Source organism: Sinohyriopsis cumingii, chromosome 18 (genome assembly GCF_028554795.1).
Source record: "Sinohyriopsis cumingii isolate HCF-2022 chromosome 18, ASM2855479v2, whole genome shotgun sequence".
NCBI lineage: Eukaryota > Metazoa > Mollusca > Bivalvia > Unionida > Unionidae > Sinohyriopsis > Sinohyriopsis cumingii.
This window is the reverse complement of record NC_142978.1, coordinates 9,479,675-9,491,818: the sequence shown is the minus strand read 5'-3', so window position 1 is coordinate 9,491,818 and position 12,144 is coordinate 9,479,675. Positions and strand designations below refer to the sequence as shown.

The window sequence follows — 12,144 nt, the reverse complement described above, 5'->3', positions numbered from 1 at the left end:
GTTCCAACTTTGCATGTGGGTTTCACACAAGCAATGAAATTAAAAAATTTAAATAAGGGTATAACATGCATTGTTCTTACTCTTGCAATGTCTCCCATGTCCCACAGCCTCCATCCTTTTGATGATTCTCTCACTGGGTCTGAAATCTGTTCAACATAAAGAGGATTTAACATAATTAATATTATCCTTGTACCTCAGTACCATTTATCAGCTTTAAATTGAACTGACATCATACTTTCTATTACTGATACACTTACATAATTTGTGTTTCCTATGAGAGGAAAATTTAAGATATGCACATTTCAGATCAGCATTAAAGCACACATTTTTGTTAAATACTGAGAAAAGAGACATGCTAGGAACATCTGACCCCTGAGGATAATCCACAACCCATTTAATGAAGTCTCACACATTAATGTAAATATATGTAAGGACTTCCAAAACAAAAGATACCAGAGTATTCTGGATGAAAGTGGGGAAATATTGTGCCTGAAATTGTTGACAATATGTGCTGAAGTGCATTATCAGAATATTAGCTTTGTATATCACTATTAAGTTGGTTTGATTCATATTCCCAACTTTACATGTTAGTGCATGGCAAAACATACCTTTCATACAAAGAAAATAAAACCAATAAAATGAAATTTATTAAGAGGAGGATAAAAAAAATGAATTCTTCTTTCCTTTATATGCAGGGAAATGTTGCTGTGGCTGCATCTTTTCTGGGTATTCCTCATCATAATCGTTGCATTTATTGCATCTGAAATCTGTTAAATGAAAATAACATTTTACAGTGTGTCCCAGAACATAATTCCTGAGTATGTACCGTGTAATCGATTCAGCAGGATAATATTATTTGCCTGACCTGAATTTTATTAGCACTGATGGAAACAAAACTTTATTTGTTTGAGTTATTCTTTTACAATATTCTCTAGTGCTGAATAAATATTGGTGATAAAATATGCCAAACCTAAACTAAGACATTTAAAGTAATTAAAAGAAATTTGAAGATGAGCATAAAGGCATCTGTTAAATGAAAAGATTTGGTAAGCTCAAAATACTTGCATAAAAAAGAAATTGTAATAACTGCATAAGTAAATTTTAAAAAAGCAATCATAGTGTGTTTGATAAGTTTACTTTCCTTCATATACTTCATATTTTGTACATTATATTCCTGTATAACTAATATCCATATATTCTGGACATCCAATATAATTCAGTATTCCTCTTGATTAAATGGGAAGAGTTGAAAAGCAGTTAGGTGACATTGCTTGTTATTCTCAAGACATTTTTTTTTAAACTCGTCTTTGTTAAACAAAATGTCTCCTTGACTTTATTCTTCTTTAAAGCTTACAGAACTTTTCTTCACACAAAATTGAATTGATTTTATTTTATATATTATTCACATGCTTATACACATATTTTGTTTCTCTTATGTCAAGAAAATTCTAAGGGAATGCAAATACATTACACTGATATACAATCTATGCTTTCATACAACAGATACCATTGTTTAAGGCTCCAATATGAAGACAAGTAAGGATTTCCAGAACAAGAGGTCCCATACTATTAAGGAAGAAAGTTGAAAACACCTAAAATTACAGACAATATGCATTTAACTGTATTGGCAGAATATTCAGATCACTTTTAGGTAAGCTTCATTTGTAGTTCCAACTTTGCATGTGCATTGCAAGGTAAAACATTGTTGACATAAGACATTTAAAGTAATTAAATAAAATGAGGATATGAAATAAAATGTTCATACCTTTATGAACACGCAAATGTTGCCACAGATCCCATTGTGTTGAGTATCCGTCATCACAAATGTTGCACTGATAGGGTCTGATATCTGTTAAATGATACAATTGTTACAGTGTTGTATCAGAATATAATTCCTGGACATTTCAAACAATACATTCTATGCTGGAATTAATAAAGCATTTGCAAGGATGAAGAAAACAACATTTTCTTCTTCTGTTGGAGTAATTCAGTTATACTTTTTCTTAGAGCTGAATAAACATCAGTGATATAAGTATGAAAGGTACACAATATGTTCCTTTATAACTAATGTGGAAATATGAATATTCTGCTGTCTCACTCGTTCATGACGTTAAGTCTCTTAGTAGTTAACCCACTACAAAGAACACTCATTTTGTTGCTATATTCCTTTGATTATAATATCAATTAATTTATCAAAGCAATCACAGAAATCCTCTTTAGTCACAAATGAAGTTTCAAGCATATCCGGAGTAAGAAATATATGATAGCAATACATGCTAGATTTACATTATATGTTTTACATCCATGCTATAAAAAAGTTTTAATTGTTTAATATTGTAAGAACTTAACACTTTTGATGGTACCTAGTCACTGATTACAGAAATGTATACTACAGAGTCTAATCTTTGCACATATTTTAAGATCTGTTCATGGAGAGACAGAGAAGAGGAAGCGTGTGAGAGAAGTAGCAGAGGAAGAAACATGAAATAGGCTGATATATGGAAATACAGGTTTGAATAACATACATAATGGCATATAAATGTCTTCAGTGGGAAAAGAAAAGTTGTTCTGAATGTGATATTGACAGTTGTGAATTGTGGCAGTCTCATTTTTCTAATACAGATATATTTCTACATTTCAGCGTCTCATTAAGAAACATATAATACAAAAGGATATATTTTTCCAACCTTTATGTCTCCTGTGCTCTTTCATCTCCCTCTTTGTGGGAAATCTCTTGCCACAAATGTCACACTGATAGGTACTGATATCTGTTAAATGAATATAAGATCAATCTGTGCTCTCTAGAAACAGAATTGACTGCCTATTTCGAACAATATAATATATTACTAAAGAAATGAAGCAAGAGAATAGCATGCTGCTCCAATTTGATTCAGTTTGAATGGATGTGGAAAATTTTCATTCTCTATTCTGGTAATTTTTGAATGCTGAACAAACATCAGTAAAATGAGCCCATGGAGATCATGCTCAATGGCTTCTTTCTATCAAAGTTTCAAAAACAATCTTCTGGTGTAAGTCATTTCATACACTGAAACCATTAATACACCAACCTTAATGAACACCCCTCATGACAGATATCCCTTTGAATGGAATGGAAAATGTGCAAATACTAAGTCAACCAAAGGAAAAATTCTCTTTCTTTAAAAATGTGTAGGGTGCTGTGACTTACAGATTAGTTGATTTTAAGACCATTTCATACCTATGGAAACTGAGATCTTTAAATTACAGCTTAAAAGGCATCACGTAGATGAAAAAGGAAAACATAAATTTTATGGCATAATATTTTAATTATTAACTGATCAAACTAATTAAGGAAATCCTATTAATTCCTCAATGAAGGAGTTGTCCAGCTTGTACAATAGGAATGATTTTGACCCTTAATGGATTTTTTCTCTCCTTTAAAAACATTTTTTTTCCTAAGTCAAGAAAGTTCATAGTCTGCAGAATGAACAAATTTTATCTCAAACGCTTTACAGCTATTAATAACTGTGTATATAATATAAGTTACAATAATTTTGAAACAAGCTTTTCTGCAAAAGGAACTTTAACAATTACATTAATAGACATAATTCCTTAAACACCAATCATACCATGTGTGGAAAATTTACAAATAACTTATAGTCTGATAAATTAAATATCCTTATATTCTGGACAGCTAGTATAAATAAATCTTACACTTGGTAAACATGCACAAGTTGAAAATCAGCTAATTTTACACATTAGACGAAAGAATATTTTATTCTTAAGTCATTTAACTTAAGAAATCGATCCATTTTAAAGGAAATGTTTGACCAAGTACATTTTCTATGCTTAAAGCTTACAGGCATTAGTCCTTTGGAGTGTAGGAGAAAGTGAATTGCTATTAAACAATTTAGAAAGAAGGGGGCATTTTTTGCAAGCCAATATCATTTAACAGCTGAAATAATGAATACATCCAATAGCAGGTATCAAATATTACAAGCATTCTTTTTACTTTAGTGCTATTCCTTCAACACACAAAAACTAAATTCATATCAAATCTTATGACACTTTTATACATATTATATACAATGGTGAAAAGAGAGTTTTTTTGTTTTGATATTCTAAGACATGGAACAAACCAAAGTATTGTTGTGGAATGAAGTGGGAAATACTACATCTGAAATTACTGATAATATGAGCTTAAAATAAATAACCAGAATATTAGCTTTCCATATCACTATCATGTTGGTTTGATTTGTATTCCCAACTTTGTGTATGTGTGCATGGCAAAACAGGCCAAGACATTAAAAACAATAAAAGGAAACATATGAGGATAAAAAATGAATTATTCTTTCCTTTACGAAGATGCAAATGTTGACAAGTTTCCCTCCTTTCTGAGTATTCCTCATCATGCTTGCTGCATCTGAAATCTGCTAAATAAAAATAAGAGTTTACATTGCTGTTATTAAACATAATCCCTGTGCAGATTTCTAATGATGCAATATACTGTGTATTCACTGAAGGATGATAATACTCTTTTGCTTCACTTGAATCTGATTTACACTGATGCACAAAATGCTATCATGTCCCTTTGATTAGCTTGGTATAAACATGGGATAAATTGTATGACTTTGATAAACATGAACAAACTAAGAATTAACCAAAATTAATTCATTATCTTCACCCATTTGTCTGAAAGACTCAACAGTAAGATAACATGTAGAATAGTCAAATTTGAAACCTAGATACAATTTGGCAACAACGATCTTGAATTTATGATAAACAGCTTTTATAAGGTCTAAAATAGTTCTGTTTCTTTATGCTTGGATTCTAAAGCATGGCTACTTAACCAACTTATCTCAAAAGCTTTTTAAGTTATAATAATTATGTTATAAAAATCATAAAAGTTTAAACAATTTTGAGACATTGGACATTTTTATGTGGATGATTCATCTGCTTAGACAGCAAACATGTTCCCATCATAAGGAATCATTGATTGATACCTGGATTTATCAGCCAATCATATTGTGTGATAGAAACTTTCTTTCACATGTCTTATATCTTATAATCCTATATATCCAGTATTCTTATATTCTAGACAGCCAGCACAATTAGATGGTGCATTTGGTACACTAACACGAATTGAGAAGCAGTTAATTATATTTATTAGGTGAGAGAATTTTATTCTAAGGCATTTAACTCTGGAAAATCATGATTTTTAAAGGAAATTTTCCAAGGAGTCCATTTATTTCTCTTTAAAGTTTAAAGGCATTATTCCGTTCTTGTGTAGGGAAAGGGAATTGCTGTTAAATACTCTCAGAAACAGAACAGCTGTATATAACTGAAACACAATTCTGTTCAACAGCAGAAGTAACAAATACTCCTACTGTTTTTGACATAGAAATAATAACAGATTTCAAATGTGACTTACACTTTCATTTTTTTTGAATACTTTTCTCTGCATGAAACTAAAAGCATGTCTCATGTTAATGACACTTTTATATACATAATAATCATTTTATTCTATGTCAAGAAAGTAATGGCTTTAGTAAATTAGATTTCTCTGAGAGTACTTACCCATTCACATTAACATTAGGAAATAAACTCTTCTACCTCTGAATCCAGCCCTCCCTAGAGGAGCAAAAACGTTTTCCATGCTAGATCATATAAACCAAGGGAATTAACTCTTAAAGATTAACTCCCCTTCATTCAACTCTGAGGCAAACTATATGATAGATGTTTACTAGTTTAAGCTTAAGCTAAACCTACAGCAGGTTGCTCAATTTTGCATGGAAGGATAGGATGGATTGACAGTAATCTGATTAATTTGCAAAGTATTCTTAAAAATACATAATTTACTACTAATTTCCTTTTTCAATCAAATACATTACCCAATGACAATAACATTATTCGAATAGGTAAAAGGAGTAGGAAATGAAAGAGCATTCCATCTCTACCCATGTCATGCTGTCAGAGCACAATCACCGGTCTACTAAAAGCATGAACTTCTTATATAAAGGCAGCACAACCAAAGATTATGCATTTAGCTCAAACGAAGGAGATTCTTCAGGGGATATGCACCCAGCTAAGACCTTACTCGCAAATTTTTCTTGGGTGAATCCAGTGATGTCATGCTAGGACTGAAGTTGTGCTGCAATGAACTGGGCATGGTAACTGGCTAGATGGCTACAATGGCACAAGAGGATTTAGATTTCTTATTTGCATGGCCATGTCCAGTATACATAAAAAAAACCTGGAAAAAGCAGACTGGGCATGCCAACAGGACAATTCTACTATGTCTTGAACTGAAACATTACACTGATGAAAACTTTGTATTTCATGAGCGGAGATCATAACAAGTTGTACCCGATTCTGTAACAGTTCAAGATATAAAATTTTAATTACCCAGTATAACCAATTACTCAACAGACCTACCACATCCCCAGGCATGTTTGTGTTTTTCTTAGAATCAAAAGTACGTTTTGAAGTCCCAAAGAGGGGGCTTGGGCAGGGTTAAGTGCGCCAGACCCAAAAGTAGCAACATTGTCCAATTAAGAATGAATTATCTTTTCATACAGGCCTATAGAAAATTACTGGAAATTCAAATCTAAATAAAAGAAAATAACTTTTCTGTTTTCTCTCTGAAGCAAAATAATACACTTACAAAGAAAAACATAGTTGGTCAACTTAGCATTGTCAAATAATGTCACTACACACATTTGTGCCTACACTCATAATCACAACTAAACGTACAATAAATAAAAAACATACACCAAGATTTTGTCTTTATAATCCATTGGAGGACAAAATATATGAGTGATTATATGCAGTCTTTCTTTGCTGCTGTAGTTCAGTAGGGCAGGATGTTGCAAGCAGTACAAGTTTATTTTATGTCTATCTTTGCCCACATTAGAGACTGAGTGGTACTGTTGTTCAAACTTGCTGGATTCTCTGAGAAAATTCCTGTCAAACTGAATCCAATGCTGTTTGACTACAATACATGCTTGTCTCTATGGCAAAAGGAAAATATACATCCCTTTGGACTGACAATTTCAAACGGGGAGGGGGAGGAGAGGACACCATTTTCCAAGCTTGGGGATGCATGAAGGTGATACAGAAGTAATAAATGTCTCTGTCCAGTAAGGTTGTTAATACATAGTCTTTATCAACAAAAATCAACAGTGCAAACATGAATGTGTGCTTTATTATTCTCTTTCAACAAATCTATCACATGGGTAAAATCATCCTGAAAAATACTGATCATTAACAGCTAGCAGCTTAGCATGATTAAGATAATGAATAATAAAATTAATGATAATAATAACGAGAACTAATTTAAATGTTTAATTCAACATGTAAAATAATTTTTGGTTCATCCCTATGTTACATACAGGTGGTTTTGCCATACTGATGGTTGCTGTGCACTTCTTGTCACACAAGGCATCCTTGACTAGATCAAGGTGTGAAGGATGAGCTTCTCTTGATGCAGATTGAATACTGACAAAATTGGAAGCTTGAGCAGTGTGGGGTTGCTATGGTTTTTCTGGGTATGTCTGTGATGAGATCATTAACCCAAGATCCATTCCATTGGACAGAAGCATTCAGAACTATTTTACAAGCTTTGCACTGCATTTTATGGATTGGTTTTGATATTAAAAGCACTGGGAGAATGCATAGGCCCATCTTTGCAAGCCAAGGTTCTGATATGTTAACCCTACCTAAACCATGGAGGACCGAGCAGATATTTCTGTGCTTTTGGTCTTAAATTTCATTGGATGCGGGGGCAAGCCACCACATCCAATCCAAATCAGGTTGTTCAAATTTGAACACTGTTCCGACATAATCAGGACAAAGGGTGCAAACAACTTCATAAATAAATAATTGTCCACTGCCTGTTGGTGTTTGTACAAAAACTCAAATACACCTGTAATGACTTCTCTCTGGTACATAGTCATACTTTTGATGTTAAACTTACAAATTATCCTTTTGAAGTCAATTACCTCCACCATTTTCACCTGATGTAAAATGCACCGATGTTATACACTGTTGGTTAATTGGCAATAGATACTACAGGAGACAACTCATAACATCCAATAGATGTCACTGGGACAAAACACTAAATGTATCTGCTCAATCTGCAAAGGTGTAGATAGGGTTAACATATTAGAACCTTGGCTAGCGAAGATGGCATAGGTTCACATTCCTCACAGCTGACCAAAAGGCATACCTGCCATCCCCAATATATGTATAAGCAGCAGGAACACTTCATCTAGCATAAAAAGAATAATCCATAATTACAATTAACTGTATAAAAAATGTACATTTATTTTTTTAACTGACCTAGACCTGCAGCTGATTAAAGTTCTTGCCACACATGGGCAACATCTATGTGGCATAGCACCATAATACAAATACAATACATGCTGCTAATATATAATATACACCTGAAGTAGTCTCCGTGTCAACTTTCTACTAAGTGCTTGTAAAGTCAATTTTACAATTCCTATGATGAGCATGACTTCACCTTCATATTTGTTTTAAATGTTTAAAGAAACTTTTCTTATCTGACATGTTTTAAAGTTGAAAAGATCCATAGTTATGACTCTATGGTCACAAACACTAAGTAACAGAAAGAAGCAAAACCAACATGTTTTGTAAAACTTCACAAAAAATTTAATTAAAAAAGTTGTAAATGAAAATGAGAGGAACTTACAGTGACATGAAGTGAATCCAAATTAATCCTGATAAAGTTCTATGAATGCCCTAAATGAATGAAAGGTTTTGTATAAATTTAAAAACTGGAAATGTACTGGTCCACCAAGAATCATAACAGTTCCAGAATAATATTATATTCAAAATAATGAGCACTTTCTTTTTCCAATGAACAGTCCAAACAAATGTTTTTCCTCTCAAATAATGCTGAAGTATAACATAAAACACATCTGTAGACATACAACAGGAACACAAGAAATGAGGATGACTCCAAAAAAGGAATGAATCTGAATGCTCAGTTCCCTCCTTATATACACCTTATGACTATATTTCAAAACATACCCTAGGTGGCCCCTCTTACTACTCATTTTGCCTCAACATTGCCTATTCAGATGACCTAGCACAACCAAAAATGGGAAATTAATGAATTCTTCTAGAAACATCAAAACCCCATCATCCAATGAGAAGTTAACCCAAAGCCACAATTAAGTCTTATTATTAAGATTATTACTAATAACTGTCAAAACATACGTAAGCATCTATTTATAGATATTATGTAAATGTATGTCGTTAAACAGACTCAGGTCATGTAGGCAAAATCTAACTAAAGATATTCTTTACAATTGAGAGCCATGAATAAAATTTATAAAATTAGATAAAGCCATGTACCAGAGTACATAAAAATAGACATTCTAAGCACCATCTCCTCCACATTTTTTTTTCATTTAACATTCAGGTGTCTCATTAATCAAGTCTGCTGTACTTAACATCTTGCACCATTATTTACAGTAGAGTCTGCAGAAGTTTTCAAACTGAAGAATCCTTTCAGTTTTCTTGGATATATATATATATATATATATATATATATATATATATATATATATACACCTCTCCCTGGATAACTCATGCGCAATGGGGTCCACAAACATAGACTGCACTATAAGCGAGAGCACGAGTTACCGAGGGACTCCAAAATTTTTACAAAATCCTCTTAGCTATACTTTGAGAAAACTGCAGGGGTGTGTGTGTGTATTTAGGGAACTGGATTGTTTAATGACTGAATCCTCGTTTTACAATCACGTCGATAATAATTGTTAATAACATGCATTTTCTAATGAAGTTGTTCATTATTCTGTATAAATAGCATTTATTTTAAAAATGTCCAATAGGTGAAAGATAGGTAACAACTGGTTTTAACAATTATCACATGTACGCGAAAACATCTGTATTACATCACAGTTTTTTGTTTTGTTGATGAGTCTGGTTCCCAGTTGATTATTTAATAGTATACTGCTAAGTCAGGAGTCGGAGCAGCAGGGAACTAGACTAACTTTTGATACACCACGAAACAAGATTCCTTTTTTTTTCAAAAACTAGCGACATTTATTTCATGAGACAATTGTCTATGTCAAAACTCAAATTTTGTATTGTTTGGTTTGTACATTACTGATGTTGTGATTTCTTTGGAAGTGATAGTGAAACTTCTTATCATCTTTGATGATACCTCTAAGTGCCAGTTCAGGAATTCTCTAAAACTTGCTTGCCCACAATGGTCCATATCTGTGAAACCAAGCTCTTTATTTTGCAAAGTATTCATTTCACTTGGTTGTCTTGCTATCTTTGATCACAATTATGAATGAGATGGTTAAATTAAGGTACTCTATGTTACATAAACAGTAACATTTATAACAATGTTCGGTTGATCAAATGAAAGTTCACCCGACATACTACCGAGGCCACTAGATTTTCAGTTGGATGGATTTGCATGCCTTTTAACTTTTCTTTTATTCCACCTCCTTTTTTAGATTCAAAAGACATAAACATTGACGTAATAATACAAAGGATCCAAGCTTTTATTTCAGTGCAACAATACAACCAATACTTCCACAAGTCTCTTATCAAAACATGGTCGGGACTTAATTGGTTTCTCAGAGAAAAGCCTGCGGACATAGCTGACTCATTTTACATTTAAATACACATTGCATTTATGATGAGTACACTTAAGAGAACTAAAAGATAGAATTAAAACACAAATTTTACTTAATAAAAATTATTTAATTAGCTTTTAAACATTAATGTACTGTCTACCATAGGTGTAAGTGACATTTTCATTGATAGAAATTTCCTTAAATATCTTTAATTACGATGTACTAAGGATGTCGCTTGGAAAGAAAATGATACCAATTATAAGGCTCCTTATGAAAAGCTGATAGTTTCAAAACGTTGATTAAATTTCCAGATCCTCTCTACCATTTTCAACCATCAAATGAGCGATATATCAATGGTTTAGTTAGCAATTTCAATTGTGATTTTCTTCAAGTTCAATAAATAGGGATCACTTTTTGGGGGATATTTTCTGGTTTTAAAAATGGGATCCATGCCTGACCCTGCCTTATAAGCGGGTTTGCAAGTTATATATATATATATATATCTTCTGCAAATAGTTAATTATGATAGTGTTAGGAAAGTAGGTGTTGGTCTATGATGGATAAGTGTACTATTGTTGCACAGAAGCCGTTTTCTAGACAATTCTACCATTTTTACAATGTTTGGTGATTCCAGAGGTGATATGAAAAATGAAAAAACTTTTGTTACCAATTATTTATTGTTTTAAATTTACCAAGTGTTAGCGTAATATATATATATATATACAAAATAAGATGCAATTCAGTGAAAAATCACATAATGATTACGACAAAAGCATAATGGTTGACAGATATGAAAAGGGATCAATGGTCCATACTTCCAACTTTAGGAAAAGAGAGATGATGGTAGGCAGTTTGTTGTTTCACTTCACTGTAAACAGGTCTAGTTTCGGTCAACATAATTAAGTGCAAACTTGACTACCAAATATCAAGTAGCTGATCGCTTCTCAATAATGAATCATCCTGTACACTTATAGCTGTGTATGATACTGGACTTGCAAATTACGGAACTACCATACCATAATGCAGAGCCCCAATGAGTTTGTCCCAATTGTTTGAAGAGGCAGTTCACCACTGCCAAGTTGTTCGACAATGTCAAAATGGTCATCCTATGAATATGTTTCTACCAATTATTGAAGGCATGAAGAATGGCCTTCATTTTCAAGAGACTTATGTGAAGGGCTTTTTCTTGCACTGTCCACTTATCAGTGACAGTCCAGAAGCCTAGTGGCAGGTCGGCTCCCAACATACTCGACAAACTGGCATCCGTATAAATTTTACTTTTAGTTTGGGTATTGGGTGGGTTTCCAAATATGTTCATACTAAAAGTCACTCCCTGTGTTGCTAGTTATTCAGGAAGTGTTTTATTTTGGTTGGGATCATAATCTAGTGATTTAACTGACCCAAGATCAGGAGCTAGAAGGGCCAGATGAAGACCATTTGCAAAGGGCACAGGTGAAGGCAGCTAAGACAGAGTAAGACCACTACCATACCAAACAGGCCTAGGAGTTTAAGACAATGTATCCGA

At 32.9% G+C, this 12,144-nt stretch overlaps 1 protein-coding gene across 7 annotated transcripts in view; it reads right to left on the bottom strand.

Annotated features, from left to right (window-relative positions):
- The window catches only part of LOC149776049 (uncharacterized), a 48,477-nt gene extending 39,860 nt beyond the window's left edge, over positions 1-8,617 (bottom strand). For 3 of the 7 annotated variants that reach the window (XM_089942294.1, XM_089942298.1, XM_089942299.1), the window contains exons 1-6: positions 8,207-8,228; positions 4,334-4,409; positions 2,688-2,767; positions 1,766-1,849; positions 686-767; positions 81-148 (exon numbers count right to left, since the gene is read on the bottom strand). In XM_089942294.1, coding sequence (XP_089798420.1) covers positions 81-148; positions 686-767; positions 1,766-1,849; positions 2,688-2,767; positions 4,334-4,409; positions 8,207-8,213 — 397 coding nt within the window. In that variant the 5' untranslated portion in view covers positions 8,214-8,228. Of the gene's footprint in view, positions 1-80; positions 149-685; positions 768-1,765; positions 1,850-2,687; positions 2,771-4,333; positions 4,823-8,206 lie in introns of those variants that run through there. The other 4 variants (XR_016416199.1, XR_016416200.1, XM_089942295.1 and 1 more) reach the window with 4 other exon arrangements.
- Positions 8,618-12,144: the final 3,527 nt, after the last annotated feature.